At 38.6% G+C, this 22,660-nt stretch overlaps 1 protein-coding gene across 1 annotated transcript in view; it reads right to left on the reverse strand.

The window, feature by feature from the left end:
- Positions 1-4,126: 4,126 nt before the first annotated feature.
- LOC148849868 (phospholipase D delta-like) overlaps positions 4,127-22,660 on the reverse strand; it is a 51,709-nt gene continuing 33,175 nt past the window's right edge. The window contains exons 4-10 of the mRNA XM_088945275.1: positions 18,634-18,930; positions 18,463-18,534; positions 18,129-18,276; positions 17,086-17,234; positions 6,880-7,050; positions 4,942-5,139; positions 4,127-4,727 (exon numbers count right to left, since the gene is read on the reverse strand). Coding sequence (XP_088801401.1) covers positions 4,434-4,727; positions 4,942-5,139; positions 6,880-7,050; positions 17,086-17,234; positions 18,129-18,276; positions 18,463-18,534; positions 18,634-18,930 — 1,329 coding nt within the window. The 3' untranslated portion in view covers positions 4,127-4,433. The remainder of the gene's footprint in view (positions 4,728-4,941; positions 5,140-6,879; positions 7,051-17,085; positions 17,235-18,128; positions 18,277-18,462; positions 18,535-18,633; positions 18,931-22,660) is intronic.

Raw genomic sequence — 22,660 nt, forward strand, 5'->3', positions numbered from 1 at the left:
TAAACCGTTTTAAAATCCCAAAACTCACCTTTGCTCCAAAATCTTTTTTTTTCCCTAAAAAAAGGCTGCCTCATCAGAGTGTAGGGGCGAGTAGCTAGTGGAAATTGCCATCCTTGATATCGAATAATTATTTTATCAATATTTTTAAGGAATGGAGATCTATGCCCTGTTGTGTATATATAAAAAACTTATAGAACCAATCACAAGTGAGCACGCCACTATTGAATGCACATGAATGCACACTCATGTATATGAAACACTCTACATGTTGTAAGCTTTTATAAATAGCATGTCAAGCAGTAGTTAACAGATTCAGGCTCGTATTAAGGATCATATTAGGGTTGTTCATAAGAAGACCCAATTCGACCAAATCGACCAACCTGGACCGACCCAATCTGAATCGCCCGGGTTTTCTTCAGCACCAGTTGGTTCGGGTTGTAAAAAATCATAAATCGATGGTTCTGGTTGGTTTTGGTTTTCATGTGTGAAAACCGAAATGACCCGAACTGAACCAACGTAGTAGTTAGTTCCTAGTTAGTAGTTATAACCTACTTAGTTCCTACTTAACTAAGCTGTCTCTATCCTATTTACAACATAACTTAATTTCTAGTCTATAGTTAGGAATGACATTAATGGCATGTATTGTAAGCCAATTAGACAATGATTTTTTATTGGAAAAGTTTAAAGAAAATAATCAAAGGATCCTAGTTTCTATGGTCTTTTACACCAAATAAGCAACCAATTACAATTAGAATTAGGTGTATTTTTTACTTAGATTAGAAGGTTTATTGAAATATACAAATTTTTAATCTTATTTCTTTAATACAGTTTGACTTTTTATTTTCTTGATAACTTCTATTCTAAGTTGGTCCACCCCCCTTAGCCCCTCAACTCAAGCACAATCTCTAATACAATTTGACTCTCAAGAATCAAAATTTTGAAATTTCAATTTATTACCATGGTTGAACTTAGAGCCAAAATCGACCCAAACTGATCCAACCCGACTCAAACCGACCAGGTCGGTTTTGCTTAACACAAGATCGATTTCGGTTTCAATTTCAGGTAACCCAACCAAGTCGGGTTGGTTGGAAAAATTCAATAAACCGACCCAACCCGACCCGTGAACAACCCTAGATCATATATCCGGGTGAACTCATTTTAGCATCAGTTTTTAATACATCTTTGGTTCACCATATATGCAAGTTCAGCTTTGGTCACTACAAATTCATGCTCATACCATCCTCCAAACAGCCTCTTGCAATCTTGTATCGAGAATATCTCCCCATGATTTCATAAAGCACATAAGTAGGGAAATATTCTCAATAGGCTGTTTGAACGGGCATTGCACTGATGGAAGCCGACCTCTCATATAATCGCGTAGAAATCTGCATCTAAATGGATTAAACTCAATACAAGTTCCCAAGTTGAGCCTTAACCAGCCTGCCACCATGGTTTTCAAAATTGGACTAGACTAGACGGTCGGATCAGAAATACTGAGAACTGATTGACCGGTTCCATTTTTCCCCAAAACCGTTGATTTTGGTTAGCAAATCGCTGAACTGGCTGGTTAACCATTCGAACCGTTTTGACCATTTTTCAAAATTTTTAATTTTTTAATTTTTGTCAGAATGGGCCGACTGTTTGGATCGAACAGTCAGACCGTTTGAACCGGTAATCGGACCCTTGACTGTTTCAGTTTTAAAAAACATGCCTACAACGATGCACTAGCCCAATAGCAATAGCAGAGTTCACATCTAACGCCCCACAATTTCCCTCAACACATTCCGCCGTGTATTAAGAAGCTCCCAATGATGTATAAAAAATGATGATGTCATCATCGGGAGATGTTCCCAATATATGCCAGGGATTTTTTGTGATCACCTTCCCACAAAAAAAAATTGTCGTATAGGACATATAGTCCCTCATTGGGCTCCATTTGATAAGAGTGCAAATGGAATATAAATAAAAATATGTAGATTGCATTTTAATCATGCAAATGCAAAATTGGTTTAGTTTGCATCCATAAATTTACTTTCTTACCAAGCGATCTTTAGTTGTAATGAGTGTAAATATAAAACCCAAGATTGAAATACACCTTTTTAACATTAATCAGCTTTGAATGCAAAGTTTTTCATATAAACTTTATTCTCATTTTGAATGCAAACATATCTTGAAATTTGTGAAAATTACTACTTTCAATACATAAATGCATTATTACCAAACACCATCAAAAATAAATGAGAGTGCATATATGCACTCAATTGACATCTGAATTCTTCCCAAATGAAACCCTGGGAACATCTTCCCGTGAATTTAACATATATGAACAGGAGATATTCTCAACTTGTGGTTGGATGTCATGTGGGCAAGAGATCCTGGCTCTACAATGGCCACCTTACTATTGTCATTGTGGCATATCCAATAAAGATAAGGATTATTATATAAACTTAACTTCACTTTATTCCATTTTTCTTAAATTCATCCTAATTTTTCAAAAGAGTCATTTACTAAACCACCCTCTATAGTTTCATGAATTTACTAAAACTACCCTATATTTTGTGTTTTACTAAAGCATCCCCTATAGTTTGCAATCAATTTACTTAATTGACCTATTAGATGAAAGTGAAAAATAACAGTTTTAATACTAACATCCATTCAAAAAAATTAATCAAAAGAAACAAAAAACAAAAATGCCATTTTTACCCATAGTAAAACACAAATAACCACTATATTTTTCTCTAATTGGTCAATTTTGTTTTCTATACAAAAAAGTGTTAGGGGTACTTTTGGAATAAACAAAACCATGGATCTATACCCTTGAACATTTTCCACTTAGCTTAGGGATACTTTTGGAATAAACAACCATGGGTTAATGCCCTTAAACATTTTCCACTTAGTTTAGGTGATCATGTTACTATTTTCATATGACAACAAATAATTCTTAATGAAAAGTCGATTATTAAGGCTGCATTTGGAATCAATGTAAAAGTACACTAATGATGTTTTACACTGAACTAGAAAGTGACCGTTGTTTTTTTTTTTTTGAAAATAGTGATGGGTGGAAGAGTGTAAAGTTTTACATCGATTGTCAATGTAAAACATTAGAACTGATGAGGTTTTACATCAATTATTGACATAAAACTAAACTACATCCAAATGCATGCAAAACTGAACCAAAGTGTTTTTTACATCAATAATAATTACACCCTCTTTCCAAACACATACAAAACCGAACCGATGTAAATTTTACATTAGATCTTGATTTACATTGCATCCAAATGCAGCCTAAGTAAATAGGTTGCAAACTAGAAGAGGTGTTTTAGTAAAATACAAACTATAGGGTAGATTTAAGTAAATCTATAAAACTATAGGGAGTGTTCTAGTAAATGACACTTTTAAAAACCTCCAAAGAGCTGCCAGTCAAAAATATAGTCATTAGATGAACGATTTTTGTAGATTTACTATGCCACCCTTGCCCTTTTTTTATCATAATAAATTGTCAGAAATGGACACTTTTTTGAGTTCTTACTTCTTAGGTTAAGATGAAGAACTTCCAACCGGTTACCAAACACAACCCTCATCAAAATTGACCTGTCGGGAAACAAGTAAAGGTAGTGCAAAAACTGTCCATTTCTTAATTTTCATCAACGTGGAGTGCAGTGGATAGTTGCAAAAGGCCCTCTCGTTCAGCTTAATAGAGAATAGAGAAAAGGGAGCTAGCTACAAGATCCTCTGGCCTAACTATTGCCCAGGAGAAAAGCCGATTAAGCAACATACAAAAAAAAAAAGTTGGGGGCCTTGGGGCTATAATTCTTGAATTGGGATCTGCTCCTCACCTAGCGCACCTCACACTCACATCGCACCCTGTATTGGGAACATCTCCCCATCCCCATGAATAATAAATTTAAGGATGGGAGATGTTTCTGATGTACGGCCAAACATGCTGTGAAGTCGCAATGTGAGGAGCAGATCTGCCCTCTTAATTCTTATGGTTACTCACAAGACAGGAAGATGAGCCCGAGATTTTCAATTTGAAGTTCTTATTGCTCATGATTACAAATTATAGATCCATTTGGTTCGCAGTAGGAATCAGAATTGAAATGATCTATTCAGACAAGAATCAAAATTGGAATCAGAATCAACTGGAATACATTCTTATTCTCAAGAGAGGGGAAGAAATGGCCATTCTCTTAAATGAGAGAATGCCATTCCACCAGGAATTTAACGAATTCTGATTCTACCCAACAAATGATTGAAATTTCCAAGTCTGATTCTAGTAGACCCTATTCCCACAAACTGAACCCCAACAGTAAATGGAAGGTTTTACACGGGAATTCATTTTTATTCTATTTTTAAATGTAATATAAAAAAATACAAAGCATAAACGCACTCGTCAATCTATCAGAATCAATCTACAATGTAAATGGTTGGAGCTATGTGGTCAGAGCATCAGGGAGGGACGTATAGTTGCCGAGTACCTTGCCACCAACATCAGGAAAATTCTCGTACCCAGGCAAAGGGCCCACCTTTCCGTCAGCTTCCACCTGGATCGGGTACCTGAGAAGGTGGGCACGCATTTCTGTAACCTCCTCAGCTGTAAACTTTTTCCAGTTATCTTCAGCCATACTGTTCACAGTCCTCACACAATCCACACTCTCAGGCTCCAAGAAGCAGTCCTTCATTACACCAAGGTGCTCCACCCAGAGAGACATCCTATAACCGTGTATCTGCATGCATAACCAACAGTAAAGATTTTTTTTTTGTCTGGATTAACCACAAAGAAAATTGCAATAAGAAAAATTGCCGAGTCCAGTCCATTGATACCTAATCACAATCTATGTGTGATTTAAATTGTTATACTGGCTGGATATCTTGAATTAGCTCAGAATGTATACTATGTTGAAATTAAAACAAACAAAACATAGAAGAAATATTGCCAACCTGACCGCGTGGGCGTTTCTTCACAGCCCATGTGTGATGAGGTTGATAAGCACCCATAGCTATCTCTGTGTCCCTGTTACCAGCCAAAGATCGTTCATTGATATTGGCAGACCCTAACATGACATACTCATCATCTACTATCATTCCTTTGGCATGTACATAAATCATAAATCGGCGGGATCTTTGGGCAGCTGATGCCTGTAAGAAATCAAGCTCACCATCAAATCTCTTACAAGTGGAACAAGAAAATCATGCTCTGTACATGAAATTCTGTACTCAATTAGGTATCATGTAAATCCAAAATTAATCAAGTACTCAGTAAAAACATATTTACTTCAGTTTACCAACTATGGCATTAATATCCAAAACCCAAAAACCTAAAAGATGAAACATTCATTATTAAGGGCAATATCCTCCAGTTTGATGTTAAATGGTTTCAGGTGTGACTACGTCTTGGGTGGAAGTTCATAAGCTACATAATGGTAGATTGAACATGAAACTCTGTTTGCAATGCAAATCTGAACCAGATATAAATTTTGCTTCAGTTTTGCATCTGTTTGATTTTAATTATGGTTTTCACTATTATCTGATGCAAAATTTGTACCTTCTGTCTCATTTTCATTTATTGGCAGTGCAAAATTTTCATCTCAAAAGCTGATGAAAAATTTGCACCACTTTTTTTTTTTTTTTTTAACCCCAAAATTTACTCAGTGGAGGGGAGGCTTAGATTTGCGCCACTTTCCTCCTACCTAAATTCTCACCAAATAAAGTGGAGACCACATCAGTGCAAATAAACTCTATTTGCACTACCATGCATTTATATTGATGCAAATAACATTTGCACTGCATCCAAACAGAGCCTTAAATGTACAATCTCGAACTAAGCAAGCAAATTACATTTCAGATGAAGAGGAAACAACAAACAAATGCAATATGAAAATAAGTGGAGATGCAGTAAGTATAACAGGACGTATCTGTAATGGACTTTGCATAAATTCATGTTTCAACATTCAAATGGTATGCTTAAAACAATTAAGCATATGATCAATATGTCCAATTCAGGAATAATAAAAAGAAGGTACAAACTCATGTCATGTGGTGGCAAATGTACTTGGGCGAAAAAATTATGTAGAACAGAATACATTTTGAGATATAAAAACCCAATGTTTTAACAACCAGAAACTGGATTGGAATATTTTGTGTCCCGTTCAAAAGGTTCAACAGCTTAGCAGGCTGTTTGGATGATAAGACCCATTAGTAGGCCCCACCAAGGTTTAGAAGTTTCTCTACAATGCATCCAATGAAAATTCCCCACCTCCACCTCAAATCTGAACTTCCCATCCAAATCTCCAAAGTATTATGAACCACAAAAAGAACAGTAAAATCATACATAAGATTAGATACACACCTTTGGCAGTCAGTGAAGCATAATATTCCAGTAATTGTTGCTACTCAGTTAGGCAGAACAGGGCTTGGGATGTAACAATCATCCTATGTACCATATTAATACTTTGTTGTGTGATTCAACAAGGAATAATATTATAAACTCCATTCAGCTAGGTGTTTCTGGTTTTCTACTGCATGAAAATTATACACAATGAAGCAGAATTAACTCTGTAGCTGGCCATATGGCAAAAGGCTGAGGTTGAAAATGAAAATTATATGCAATGTCAGAGTGCTTTTCCCCCTTTTGGTGGTAATGCATAAACGTCAGACATAGAAAATGCCAAAAGACAATATAGGGTTTGGTCAGGCAACTAAATTTTTAACCAGACATCAAGAACAATTCAATCCAAAGTCTGCCAAATTGCAAATTCATAGTTGCTTTTAAGTGGATCTACAGTTGCAAAATCAGAGGCATCTAGCAAGCTAATGCATCAGGACACAAGGGACAATAATAACAACTAAAATTAACAAACAGAGTTGCTATGTGATTACCGTATCACCATTAGTAGAAGCTAGACTACTTGAACCAAGCATATCCTTGGGTAGTTCTTCCCGTTTACCAAGACAATAGAAATTCAGGTAGTCATTAACTTGTGAGTTCTCAGGCTGCACAGATTTTAGTTCCTTTGCAATAATTTCATACATCATTTGCATTGTTTGGCCCTGCAAAAGAAGAGTAAAAAACTAATTTTTAAGTGCCATACCATGTATGAAATAAATAATTTCTATATAAGTTCCTCACAAATATATCTAAGTGATACATACACCAATCCAAACCTAGTTTTTGAAACAAACCATATAGATATTATGATAAATGAAAATGAAATTGATCATTTTCTTTTATCAACACCATACTTTATAGAGTATTTTATTTTTGAGAAAATTTAACCAGAATTCATTAAATGAAGAGGAGGTACATGAGAAGATGTACAAAGCAGGGGAAGAACCCCTACGAATTACAAAGGAGGAAGCTAGTTGCTATACAAATGCTCCAAATACGCACCACATTTGGCTAAACCATCCACAGTATGATCGTGTTCCCTAGGAATCCAAACTAATTTTACATTTAAACAGCCCAAAGAATCCCTAGCCTCTGCCACTCAATCTCCAAGGACCCCCCTCTTTGTCTCTTAACCATTTTATAGTATTTGCTGAATCACCTGCAATGGCTAAATTCTGGATTCCTAATTTTATTATTATCCTGATTCCTGTGAGAGCAGCCATCACTTCAGCCTTTGTAGAATCAGCCAAACCAATTGGACTGCTAAAAGTCCAACATATATTGCCCCTTTTGTCCCTTACTGTACCTCTAATACCAGCTAATCCAGGGTTACCTAAGGCACTTCCATCGAAGTTAAGGGTCATCAGTCCTTTTTTTTTTATCAATAACAGATTCATTATATTCATTGAAACAGCATAATATTTATAGCAAGGAAGACAAAGACTCTTATCTTCTGAATACAACTTAAACCCTCAAAAGAAAGAAAAGGAAAAAAGAAACAGTTAAGTTACAATTTGGCCCAAAACATTGCTTCCCTTTCTATCCCTTGTTTAGCTAATCCATCAGCTATAGAATTAGCTGATCTCTTAACCCAACTCATCCTGATTTCCATCTCCCGCACCAGCCACTTGAATTTCCTCCTCTCATTGCTGTAGTTCCATAAGCCGCAGTTGTCTTTAATCAGCCACCCTATCACCACCTCCGAGTCCCCTTCAATTGTGAGTTTTCTAACATTCATCTCCTTGGCTTTCTGAACTCCTTCCATAACTGCCAAGATCTCAGCTCCAAGGGAATCCCCACTCGAATTGGGCTTGAGAACAGGGCAGAAATGATCCCATTCTCATCCCTAAAACACCTCCAATCCCTGATTGTCCAGGATTCCCCCTACAACTCCCATCAAAATTCCAAGACACCCTTATTTCTGGTTTGGTCTATGTGCAGTTTGCAATCTCAGCCCACTTTCTAAACATGTTATCCACTGTGTAGTCTGTAAATAGCTCTAGTGATTTCAGCCACTGTACAGCCCTTATATGGATCACAGCCCTCAATTCGTCATCCCTTATCTCATCTTCTGAGAAGATCCTAGAATTTCTTTCTTCCTATAATGACCAGCATTCTGCAGTCCTCAGTCCTCTCCACATAGTCCTTCCCCTTTTCATGCGCCACTTGAAGAAAGAAGGGGAAAAGAGACTGCAAGTCTGATGGAGGGTTCCACCTACACCCAAAGAGAGAAAAAACCCACTCCCAAATTGACTTTGCAAATTGGCAAGACACCAGTAAGTGAAAACCAGTCTCCCCATCCGCTTTGCAAAGAACATACCAATGAGGTGACAAGCAAGTATTGGGTCTCTTCTTTTGGAGCAAATCACCAGTTTGAATCTTTCCAGATAGGCTTCCCAACAAAAAACTACCAACCCTAGGAGGAATTGGTCTGCACCAAACCTCATTAACCGAGAAAGGGGAGGTTGTAGGACTGGTGGACTGGCAAAGGACTTTGAAGAAGGAAGCACAAGAAAAAGAGCCCGTGGGGGTAGGGGTCCAAATTCTAGATTCCACCTTAGAGGTGTCTAAGAAAACATTATCAAGAAGTTCAAGGAGGCTCAAAATACTGCCGAGGTTTGAGTCCCTCATAGCCCTCCTCAGACCCAGGTTCCACCCAAACCCAGAACTGGAAGAAGGGGTGAGGAAAGAAGAAATTGGCTCATTTTTAAAATCAGAGAAAGCATACAAAGAAGGAAATTGGTCCTTAAGAGGAGCATTCCCCACCCAAATTTGTTCCTAGAATTTTATGGAATTTACCTGAATTCAAATCATACTTGACAAGAGGGGAGAAAACTGGAAGCAAATCATGAATGGCTTTCCAAGGTGAAGTGCTTGTGGTCCTTGCTCTGATTCCAGCATCCCATCCATTTTGCTCCAACCCATGCATGCTTGCCACTATTCTAGCCCATAGCTTCTCTTGCTCCAAAGGAAACCTCCACAACCACTTCCTCAAAAGGGCCGAATTCCTTTTCCAGATGTTCCCAAGCCCCAAACCACCATAATTTTTACTCCTGGTCACCACCTTCCAGCTAACTCTATGGTCCCTCTTCTCCTATCCCGACTCCCAAAGGAAATGTCTCATCAATCTCTCCAGCCTACTACAAACCTTCCTTGGAATCTTGAACACTGAAAGGAAATAAATGGGTAAGTTTGCTAACATGGTCTTGATCAGTGTAGTCTGACCACCCAGAGAGAGATAATTCTTTTTCCAAGAGACAAGTCTTTTTTTCAAATCTTTCCACCACCGGGTCCCAAAAGTTCTCTCTTAGGATTATCACCTAGGGGCAACCCTAGATAATTCAAAGGCCACCCTGAAACTTCACACCCAAGTACTTCTGCACTCTCCCTAATCTCTCTCTCCTCCCGATTCACACCCACTACACAACTCTTCCCAAAGTTCACCTTCAAATTTGACATTTGCTCAAATAGTTGAATCACCAATTTCAAGTTCTTGATGAAATTCACATTACCTCCACAAAACAGGATCGTATCATCAACAAACTGTAAGTGAGTGAGTGGGATGTTCTTCCTTCCAACTCTCCAACCTCTAACGAGACCCCTAGAGTCTGCTCTGTGGATCAATTTCCCCAAAACATCAACAATCAGTAAGAACAAAAAAGGAGATAAGGAGTTTCCCTGTCTTATACCCCTAGTGGCTGGGAAGAAATCTACCACTGTCCCATTCACTAGCACTGAATAATGACAATTCCGAACACAACCCATGATCCATTTGCACCATATAGCCCCAAACCCCATTTTGGTCATAACTTTCCTTAAAAATTCCCAATCAACCATGTCATAAGCCTTCTCTATATCCAACTTACATACCACACCCTTCTTTTTATCCTTCTTGAAACTCTCCACACTCATTAGCAATGAGGATTTGATCAGTAATCTGTCTTCCACTTACAAAGATACCTTGATTTTGTTCAATTGTGTCTGGTAATACCTTCTTCAGTCTGAAAGATAACACCTTTGCAATGATCTTGTACATGCTGTTTACCAGACTGATTGGTCTGAAGTCCCTTGGATGTGAAGCTTCTTTCTTTTTGGGAATTAAAGCTATAAAAGTGGAATTCACCCCCGAATTAACAATTCCTCTCCTATGAAGCTCCTAAAAAACCATTAGAAGGTCTTCTTTCAAAATATCCCAACAGTCTTGATAAAAAGCCATTGTAACCCGTTCGGCCCTGGAGCTTTTGTTCTGTCCATAGAAAACACAACCTCCTTAATCTCTTCCAAGTCAAAGTTCCTTTCCAAACTTCTCCTGTTATCCCCCTACATCTGGCCAGTCCAAACCTTCTACCCACACCCTTCCACTTACAGGCCTTCTTAGAATGGATTTAAAGTGTTCTACACATGCCCTAGCTATCTCCTCTTGTTGAGTTAACTCAATTCCATCCACAACCAATTTGGAAATGAAACTTTTCCTTCTCCTTCCATCTGCCAAAGAATGAAAGTACCTAGTATTTTTGTCTCCCTTTTGCAACCATTTACACCTAGATTTTTGCCTCCAGCTTATTTCCTCCTCATGTAAGCAATCCTCTAACTGTCTTCTCAAGCCCCTTCTTAGTTCATTGTCTTCCTCTCCATATTCTCCCATTTCTTCTTTAGAGTCAAAGCTTTCAAGTTGGTCCATCAAATCTCTCTTTCTTTCTTCTATTCTCCCAAACTCCAAGATATTCCACTCCTTGATCTTTGCTTTCAAGAATTGTAGTTTCTTATGGAATCTCATCCCCTCCCATTCCACCAATGGGTTACACTCATTCCACCACTCCCTTACTCTATTGGTAAACCCGGGATGGAGTAACCACATATTTTCAAATCTAAAAGGGGCAGGTCCTCCACTCCTCTCTTCCATACATATCACTATGAGCTAATGATCCGAGGTCACCCTAGGTAGAGATCTAGATGCCAAGTTCCCCCAATGTTCTTCCCAGTCCACAGAAAACAGGAACCTATCCAGCTTAAAGCATATGGGTCTAGATTGGAGATTTGACCAAGTAAATGTCTTCTGGGCTAAAGGTATCTCCTTATGCTCAAAGGTATCCACAAACCTATTAAACTTCCTCATGCTTGTTGTCATCCTCTAATTGGTCTTATTGGTTTCCTCTAGGTATCTGATAACATTGAAGTCTCCACCCACACGCCAAGGTCCATCCCACAGCCCTCTTACATCATCCAACTCCTCCCACAGTTCCTCTCTCTCTGTAGTCATTTGGTCCATAGACATTTGTAAACACCCACACATTTCCATCCTCCTGCTGTTTGAACTTCATGGAAACCGAGTATTTTCCAATTAGTTCCTCTAAGCCTTCAACCACATCCCTCTTCCACATTGTCATTCTCCCCCCTGAAGCACCCCAAGAGGGAGCAGCCACCCAACTAATGCCCCTGGCTTTCCATACACTCCTTGCCCACCTATTATTAAACTCCATTCTCTTGGACTCCTGTAATAGTACAATGTCTGGGTCAAACCTCTTTATTACCTCTTTTACTATCGCTCTTTTCCTCACACTTCCAATTCCCCTCACATTCCAACTAAATATCTTCATACTCACTTCTTTCTTAGTTCCCTTCTACCCTTAACCACTACTTTCTCCCTTTCCTTCTATCTCCTTTTGCCCCACTTCTTGTGGGGTCATCACTCCTTCACTGATGGGGTTGGGATGCCTCAAGGATGTTTGATGGGGGTGAGGGAGAAACAAAAAGGGGTAAGCATCTCTATTGAGATCATTGAGTGAGAGTCCTTTGAACAGATCTGAGTTCACCGTCCAGAGGTTGCAAAGATAAGTAATATCTGAAATTAATTCCTCCAGGGTTCTGAATTTATTGTCAAAGAGGTGATTGTTTCTTTCATCCCAAGCACCTCACAACACTGCATGTAGCATTGATTGCCAATAAACTTTACCCCTTTTACTTAACCCTGTTCCTTGCCATTGATGCAAAGTGTCCATAATGTGCATTGGTATAACCCAGCTGTAACATGCCATTTTCAAGAAATGGAACCAAATCTTTTGGGTGAATTTGCAGTGAAGAAAAATGTGATCTGCTGATTCACCTTCACTGAAGCATAGAATGCAAACACAAGGAGAGATGGACAGTCTTCCCAAAAACTTTTTCTGCAAGAGATCACAAGTATTTAATTTCTGGAGACAAGCTTCCCAGACAAAGAAACAAACTCTTGAAGGGATGTGGCTACACCAGATCTTCTTATAAGGAAAGGAGGGATGTTGTTCATCAGCAATCAAAGCCCTGAACATAGACTTAGAAGAGAACTCGCCAGTAGGGTGCAGGGTCCAGATTCGGGTGTCAGAATAGGAGGGGGAGATGCAGGCTTCTTTAAGGGTCTGAATTAAGTCTATTAATTTAGAAATCTCCAAATCCCCTAGGGGTCTTCTGAGTTGAAGGTTTAGGGTGTTCTCAGCAGTTTGGTCTGAAAGGCAGGAAGAAATAGTGGCTTCTTGGTCAAGGGTAAGATTAAAAAGTCTAGGGAAAGAGGCTGCAAGGGTAGTTTCCCCCCCACCAAAGGTCTTTCCAGAATTTTATTTTAAAGCCATTTCCCACTTTATATCTTATAAAAGGAAAGAAAGAAGTATGGATGGAGATGATACCTTTCCAAGGATTTTTTGCGGATTTTATCCTGTTCAAGTGGAGATTGCTATCCCACCCATTTGCATTTGATCCGTATTTGCTTGAGATGACAGCTGTCCAAAGAGCATTGGGTTCTTTAGGGAACCTCCATAGCCATTTTCCTAAAAGAGAAGATTTTCTCTTTTAAGTGCCTAATTCCCAAACCACCTTCCTCTTTAGGCTTGCATACTTGTTTCCAACTGACTAGGTGGCTTCTCTTTTCCCCACCTCCTTCCCAAAGAAAGTTCCTTTGAATCTTCTCAATCTGATTTCTGACTTTGGTTGGAATCTGGAAGACTGAAAGGAAGTAGAATGGCAAATTTGCTAAGGAGGCCTTCAAGAGAGTAAGGCTTCCCCCTTTTGAGAGATAACACTTCTTCCAAGTTGATAGTTTCTTCTCACATTTCTCCACCACTGGTCTCCAGAAGTTGAGAGATTTTGGATTCCCTCCAAGAGGCATCCCAAGATAGGAAATAGGAAGATTCTCCTCTTTGCACCCCAACAAAGATTTAAAGTTTTCTAGAAGTTCCACTTCCATTGAGTTAAGAGCTACTATACTACTTTTGCAAAAGCTAACCTCAAACCAGTGATAAGTTCGAAACATTCAATTATCCTTTTAGTGTTTGTGATGTTGGTTATGGAGGCATCCAAGAACAAAATTATGTCATTAGCAAATTGTAAATGTGAAATGTGAATCTTGTCCCTTTCCACTTCAAATCCTTTCACCAAGTTAACGAGAATAGACTTATCAAATAGATAGTTAAAGATGTCCATCACCAAAGTGAATAGAAAGGGGGAAAGAGGACAACCTTGTTTGAGACCCCTACTAGCCTTGAAGTAACCTTCCGCATCACTATTTATTAATACTGAGAACCAAGGAGAGCCAATACAACCTTTAACCTACCTGATCCATTTTCTACCAAAGCCTCTCAACTTTAAGCAATCTAAAATACAATCCCAATCCACTTTATTGTACGCCTTTTCCAGATCTAATTTCACAAGGACCCCCAGGTTCCCAGAAGATTTTCTTTCTTCCACACACTCATTTGCAATTAGAATGCTGTCCACAACTTGTCTCCCTTTTACAAAAGCAAATTGGTTTGGGGAAATTAGATCTTCTAGGACTTCTTTAAGTCTATTGGCCAAAACCTTCGCCAAAATTTTATAGATGCTCCCTGTCAAACTTATTGGTCTAAAATCTTTAACTTCCAAGACTCCCCCTTTCTTTGGGATGAGGCAAAGAAAGGTTGAATTTAGGCCTTTGTTAACAATGGCAAAAGAGTGGAAATCCCTGAAAAAATCCATGAGATATGACTTTACTATTTCCCATCACTGCTGGAAGAAAAAAATTGGGAAACCATCCAGCCTTGGAGCCCTATTTCCATCCATGCTAAAGACAGCCATTTTAATTTCTTCCTCTTCAAAGCTTCTTTCCAACCAAACCCTCTTTTCAGCTGATAAAGTTGTGCCTTCCCATCTGTTCAATGTAAACTGGTTATTACTATCCTTGGAGTAGAGGTTTTTGAAGAAGGAAAGGAAGACTTCCATAATTTCCTCAGGATTCTCCACTTTCCTCTGGTTCAGTTTCAGCTTAGAGATGAAATTCTTCCTACTTCTTCCTGAAGCATAAGTGTGAAAGAATCTGGAGTTATTATCTCCTTCTTTCAACCATCTCACTCTTGATCTTTGTCTCCAGTAAATTTCTTCTCTTCTGACCAGCTGTTCCCATTCCTTTCTCAAATCTACTCTTCTACTTCTGTTTAAAGCATCAAGGGTCCCATTTTGTTCTCTACAATCCAACTCCTCTAATTCCATGAGGATTCTTTTCTTATCTTCTTCAACAGCTTTAAATTCCTCTCTCCCCCAAGCTTTAAGGTTTTTCTTCAGAGCTTTTAATTTCTGTAATAGCCTGAAACCAGCCCACCCCTCTACTTTGCAATCTTTCCACCATGCTGCAACCTTTTTGCTGAAATCTTTGTGATATAACCAGAATTTATCCAGTCTGAAAGGGGTCTTTCTTTTGATAATTCTTTCAGTGTTTAGCAAGATAGGCCAGTGATCTAAAGTACATCTTGGGAGAAGTTCTTGGCAAAGGTTGGGGAATCTCTCCAACCAGTCCTGAGAAATCAGAAATCTATCAAGTCTGCAACTTATGACATTTTCTTGCATATTTGACAAGGTGAAGAGTCCATTAGTAAGGGAGAGGTCACACAAGTTGTGTCTAGAAATAAAATTAGAGAAGTTCCTCATACTTCTGGTTGGGGCTCTACCATTGGAATGTTCCAAACTAAATCTGGTGACGTTGAAGTCTCCAGCTAAACACCACGAGATATCCTCCTCCTCGTGCAGGGAATCCAATTCATCCCAAAATCTCTCTCTATCAGAGGGAGAGTTGGGGACGTACACTCCGGTAAGAATCCATCTGAGCCCATCTTTAATATTTGTGAACAAAACCGAGATTGAGAATTCACCTTTATCAATCTCCAAACCTGAAATTTCGTCTTCCTTCCATGCTAGGATGATTCCACCAGCAGATCCCACCGCTGGAACAGCAGTCCATTTCCTACCCCTTATTCCCCAAATTATCTAGAACTAGGAGAAATCAGTGTAAGGAAATGATCTCCATAGCCCCAACCTTCTTATAAGGCATTGGGCCTTTGCCTTAAAAAATAAGCCCTAGCACAACTGACCAGCTAAACCATTGCAATTACATTCATCACCTTTGAAATTCCTCTAATTTACGCTGGAGAGATTATGAGATTTCCTTATTCCATTAGAGAAATGCTTTGTTTTCTAATGTGATGAGATGAAGAGAACTACTTGCACCCTTCAAGTGGTGTATGCTTCTCGTGTAAAAAATGCCAAAAGTTTTTGGTTAATGGCCTTCTTTGTCTCTTCATGTCTTCATGTAGAACATGCCAAGTATTTTGATATTGCCCTTTAAGGAGAACACGTACAACATTCCTTATTTCATCAAGGTAGTGATACAATCCCCAGTCCCTATCCCACTCTTTTACTCCATCTAATTGCATTTGTTGATCAACCATAAAGTATGTAAAGCACTCACTTTTAGCTATTGCCCTTTAAGGAGAGCCATCAACTCTGCTTTGGTGTGATGCCAATGGGGCCGCTGGTTATCCATGTTTTTGATAACCAGAACAATCTTGGAAGTCCATGGAACTGACATGGTTATAAACTTTTTTTGGTAGACAGTTATAAAATTATAACTTACTCTTGTTACACTTTTGGTACCAAGGGCATATACCAATCCAACCACCTTGAGTTTCCAGTTTGGTGGAATTTTGAACAAGTTGAGATGAACCTATGCCTAAATCTCCACCCATGATTGAGTTTGGGCAGAGGAATGCTGCAGCCAGGTCTCTCTCTGTAGCTTGTCAGAGAACCACAACAATGATTGCTCCTGTTCACTTTCTTTGTCCTTTCGTTTTTTTTTTAATGAGAAATAGACTAATTCAGGTTTCAACCTCTATCTATCCATTCTCAGATTAATTTCTTTCTGTGTTAATGCATGTTATAAAATAAGAACAGAAACAGCCAACAATCCAAGCATCTCTTCCCTCTGTACCCAAGATTTAAGCACCTCATTCATACCTCCTCTATCCCTTTCTACCAACTACCATATGAAAATCCATAGATATAACCACTTGACTTTCTTATCTCCTCTGCACTGTAAAATGATTTCTTGAATTTTTTATCAAGTGGCAGCGCACAGCAGTAGTCATGCAATTTGACCCAAATCTGGATCAAACCATTTTAAATATTCATTTTAACAGTAGGAAACTTGAAATTTAAGATTATTTGGTTTTGCAAATATTGTTTTTCACCTTTTCCCCAGTATGTCAAGATGATACATTATGTAAATGAGGAATTCCATTTTTCGTCCTTCATTACTTCCTAGGTATGTTACCAGTTCTTAAACAGTAAATGCCTGATAAATTTCTGAAAACAGAGTAAAGCTGCTTTGTGGATGAAATGATTTAGTAATTGATGAAAAACATTACCTGCCAATAAAGAATTTCTTGAACAGAGGCAGAAGTAGGGATACCCTCAGGCCACATTGGTATTACGACATACACTGCAAATCTCTCCTTAGCTCTTATTTTACTAGCAATTTTCAACGCCAATTCCATTGGTATTAGATTATCAGCACCTAATTAAACCAGGAAACATTAATTTGAGAAATTTAAATAGAAGCAAGTATGAAACATATAAAAATAGGTGTGTGTTTATCAGAAAAGATAGAATAGGATTACAAACAATAAGAAAGACAAGATAAGGTTCAATAAGATATTGAGGCAAAATAATTAGCCATGTTAGCTTATACTCAAATGAAACTACAGGTATGTGGAAGTCAAAAATGAATATAAATCGTTGTAGAATCATGACTTGAATGAAGATAAAAGGCATGGCTTTTGAAAATAGTCATCTAATGGTTAACAAAATTTAGATACATGGAGAAACTATCATCATCAAGCCTTGTCTTAACTATATGGGGTCAGCTACATGAATCCTGTTTTACCATTCCATTCTGTTCAGTGTCATATCACCGTTAAATTATGAGTGATTAAGTCTTACCTATAATTTAATAAAGGGAGAGGCATAAAACATGCAACAAAATAATATAAAATCTGCAAACATGCAACATGTGTTTTAGTTTAAGATACCTTCCACACACACAAAAAAAAAAATACTCATTATTATAACCATAAAGTTTTTTAATTGCTAAGATGATGTGCTAAAAATTTATTATAGTATGGGGTATTCAGCTATTTGACGACTTCTTTGCATGGATTACTATGTAATATGCACCATTGTCTTTTCAATTGTCATTTCGTGCTTGTCCTAGTGCATTGTGGATATGACACCCAACAGAAGAAAATGGCAGAAACAGGATTCATGTAGCTGATTCCATATAGGTGGGATGAGGCTTAGATGATGATCTGTATCTTCTCAGCAAAATGGAATATTTTCTCCAAGTGATGAAAGTGGTTTACTTCATAGAAAATGAACCATGCAATTCATACAGAGAAAAGTTGCTTCTAACCTGCACTCTTGTAAGATGGCCATCCGTAAGATGATCCAACAAAATACTGATTTTCGATATATATGAAGTGCTGGGCAGATCTTATTGCCTGGATATATGCAGTTTGAATGCTTTTCTCTATCACCAGATTTTTTTCACAGACAAGGTTCTGCAATAGCAAATATCAAAGTTAGACCTCAATAGAAAGTTTTTCCTTAATGAGCTTTTTCTCTACTTTCACTGAAAACTACTTGTTAAACTACCCTGAGAACCTTTTGTTTTGTGTTCCATTCACTAGTCCTATTCAATATGTAAATTTTGTGTTCCAATCAATAGGAGGGTTTTATAAATAGACCTGCTCATGAGCTTGATGAACATTTTTGGTAGGAAATCCTTTTAGTGACCCAGAATCAATAGATCGGAAAACCTGTCAAAGAAGAGAAACTCAACTAAGACTTATCAGAGAAAACCAATGAAAGTAAAAAAAAACAAGTACTTCCAGACTAGAAATTTGCACTAATCCAACCTGAACATGCCAGGTTTCAGGATCATCTTCCCTAGAAACCCATAGGGTAGAATCATCAAGAGAAACAGATTGTGAATTAGGATCCCCACGTGGACTAAGAATCCATGATATCCGTTCTATCTTTATCAAAGAATCATCATGCCAATGAGAAACCCTTTTGAAACGCCGTCCAAATTCTGACCATTTTCTTGCTCTTCTCCAACGCTGCTCAAAGTTTTTAAGCACATCATATGCAACAGGGCCTTCAATTTTGCAGTGCAAATCATGCCATGGTTGCCTTGGAGCCTTAGTTCCTGCCTATTATACATACAACCAGAAAGCAAGCAATCTAGATGATTCAAAAACAAAAGCACATGATAATAACATCACCACATATCAAATAGATGCATTACAGAACCAGAATCTTAAAGAATAAACTGTTAACATACATTGACATAGGACTGATTTGGATGCAGACAAAGATACCCATGGGAGAATCCTGAGTTTTGGGGGAAGATTGATTGTAGATGGAGTTCTTATTGCTAATGAACTAATTGATTCATGGAAAAGAAGTGGAAGAGCTGAATTGCTGTGTAAAGTGGATATAGAGAAGGCTTATGACCATGTAAATTGGAATTTCTTGGATTATATATTAATGAGAATGAATTTTGGTGAGGCAGAGAAATTGGATAAAAGTCAATATTTTATCTCCTTTTTTGGTGTTTGTGGATGGAAGCTCTTATAGGCTATTTTGGAGTTCAAGGAGCTGAAGACAAGGGGACCCTTTATCCCCCTGTTTTTCCAAACTGGTTGAGAGAGCAAGTTTGGGAGGACTGATGGGAGATTTTTATTTTCCAAGAAGAAGAAGAAGAAAAAAAATGTGAGAGAGACTAAAAAGCATGCTAGCAGCGCCAGCTATTCTATTTATATATTATTAGGGAGACTGTACATAATATAAAAGAAAGAAAAAAGACTAAAAATGCCCCTACAGTACATAGCTGGCATATTACATCACTCCCCCTCAAGTTGGGGCGTAGATGTCAATCATCCCCAATTTGTCACAAAGATCATAATGCCACAAGGAATTCCTTTGGTAAAAACATCTGCAAGTTGTTCTTCAGTGCTGACATAAGGAGTGCAAGCTTCTCCCTGATAAAGTGTTTATCTACCTCAATATGCTTGGTTATGTCATGGAGCACTGGATTAGCTGCAACATTGATGGCAGCCTTATTACCACAGTAGGGTGACATAGGACCATCAAGAGGAAAACCCAATTCTCCTACCAGATTTTTAATCCACAAGAGTTTAGCAACACCATGAGCCATGGCCCTGTACTCTACTGCACTAGATCTAGCAACCATACTCTGTTTCTTACTTCTTCAAGTCACAAGGTTTCCACCTACAAAGGTATAATAACCACTAGTGGATTTCTTGTTGTCCACTGAGCCAGCCCAATCAGCATCAGTATAAACTTCAACTTTCATATGTCCATGCTTCTTAAAGAAGAGGCCAGTCCCAGGAAATTTTTCAAGTACCTAAGAACTCTATTTGCTGCCTCAAGGTGTGCAATCTTGGGAGCATACATAATCTGAATGAGGACTCCCATGGAATATGCAATGTCAAACCTAGTCATAGATAAGTAGAAGTACTGCTTTGCATCCTTTATGGGCTTATCATTGCAATCCCCTAGTTTGTGGTTCACATCAATGGGAGTGTTAGCTAGTTTGGCACCTAGTTTCTGTAGAGAACACTGATGTGGACCCCACAGCTGTGGTCCCCACTGTGTTCGTATTGGCAGCACAGCATGTATTCTTTGTTAGTTATGTCAGTGTTAGTTGGTAGTTATTTCAGTTTGTTGTTACAGCTTCTTATTTCAGCTTTATTATTAGTTTATTTGCCATGTAAGCAATAAGGGCAATTCAGCCTTTTTACAATTAGTAAACATATAAATATTAAGAGTGGGTTGGCAGATCATAACAATTCGACCCTCTCTCTCTCCTTTTCTAAAACCCTTCGTGTGCTTCTGTTTTTCTCCCTCTTTTCTTCTTTTCTCCTTCTGAAATCTTCTCTTTTTACTTTCGGATTCAAGACTGATTGTAGTCTTGATCGACTACTTGGTATCAGAGCAAGGATTAGGGTTTCTCATGTGAGTCTGATCCAGCCAACCACATGAGAGTTGCCTAGGGCTGGGAGACTAAGAAGGAGGATCGGCTGATTCTTGGAGGCTACTGGTAGTGTGCGGCTACTACTAAGAAGATTGTAGAAGGCTGGGAGAGTTCCAGTAGTCAGGAAGAATTAGAAAAGACTTCGGATCCCCAAGATTAGGGTTTCGCATTAGACAGAAGGCGGCGGCCAGAGATCTTCTTTCACAAAGTAAGTTTTTGCTTGAGAACAACCTTGAAAGAACCATCTTGGTCTATTCTGAGAGGTGCGGCTGAAACTTTTTTCTCCTTAGGGTTTTGAGAGAAAACCCTAAAATTCAGAACTGTCGATTGGTTTCAGATCAGATCTGAACTAGGTTCATACAAAATTCTGTTTTCTCCTTGTTTATGGAAGACCTAGGCCGGCTGTTATCAGTTGCTTAGGTGTTGTTTCCTATTACGGTATCTTCAAAAGATTGCTAATTCTTAACCAATAATGGAGTTCAAGAATCAGGGGGAAGGTGCTTTTGGAACTAGCAATTCTGGTAATATGTCTGAGAATGCATTTCAGATTACAACTGTGAGGTTTGATGGATCCAACTACTTAGAATGGGCCCAATCGACCATGATGGCTATTGAGGGTAGAGGAAAACTTAGCTACCTATTGGGAGATGTAAAAGAACTATCTAAGGAGGACCAAACGTATACCAAATGGGTTCAGGAGAACTACTTGGCTATGACATGGCTGTGCAACTCTATGCAGCCACATATCATCCGAAACTATTTGTGGGCAAAAACAACAAAGGAAATCTGGGATGTCATGAAAGAGACCTACTCCCAACCCCTTAATGTTGCTAGGGCCTATGAATTGAAGTGTGAGGTTAATAACCTCCGTTTACTTCTCTACTTTGACATCTCAGTGGCATTGAATTGACCATCTAGAAACACTTGAGTGAGAAAGTCAGAAGGATGCACAGACTCATAGAAAGCAAGTGGAGACTAATAGGGTTTTTGAATTCCTAGCTGGTCTGAATTCTGATTATGGTACTGTGAGACAGCAAATACTAACAAGGGACAGTGTGACCTTATCTCAAGCCTACTCATTGGTGCATAGTGAAGAGACTAGGAGAAAAGTTATGATGCAGCATCGGCCCTTCCCACCAGCCTTGGCAGCAATTAAACCTAAGTCTGGGGGGGATACAGAAAGGGATATAAAGAAGGAAGATAAGCGGGATCTAGTGTGTGAACATTGCAAGAAACCTAAGCATACTAAAGACACATGTTGGAAGCTACACCCCCATTTAGTCCCAGCAAAACTAAGGAACAAAAGGGGTAATGCCCATATGGCTGTTAATACCGATTCTGCATCCTCATCGGGCACAAAAGGCACGCCTCTAGACACCTTAGCTGCTGTTCGGGCTGCCCTAACACAGTTGGAAAAGGAAGTTGGGAATTCAGCTCAATCATCTCAGTCATCATCAGCTCCTCCCACATCAGCCTTTGCTCATTCAGGTACTCAGGCCTCAGCTTACCATGCTTCAGATCCAGGTAACACTGAACATTGTTGGGTAATAGACTCAGGTGCATCTGACTATGACTAGCTTTCCATCATTGTTCACTACCTATCACTTATCTTCTGGTAGAGATAAAGTGTCCATTGCTGATGGTTCCCTTGTTCCCATTTCTGGCAAGGGAGACATCAAGTTGTCTAATACCATTTCCTTATCCTCAGTTTTGCGTGTTCCTAAACTTGATATTAACTTGCTTTCAGTCAGTAGTATTACAAAACATCAGAACTATTCAGTAACCTTCTTCCCTGACTGATGTGTTTTTCAGGACTTGGAGACAAGGAAGGTGATTGGGACTGGCCGTGAGACGAATGGGATCTATCTGCTTGGAGAGAGTTC

This window comes from Nelumbo lutea, chromosome 5, assembly GCF_056320005.1.
Source record: "Nelumbo lutea isolate HS-2025 chromosome 5, American lotus-T2T, whole genome shotgun sequence".
NCBI classification, from domain to species: Eukaryota; Viridiplantae; Streptophyta; class Magnoliopsida; order Proteales; family Nelumbonaceae; genus Nelumbo; species Nelumbo lutea.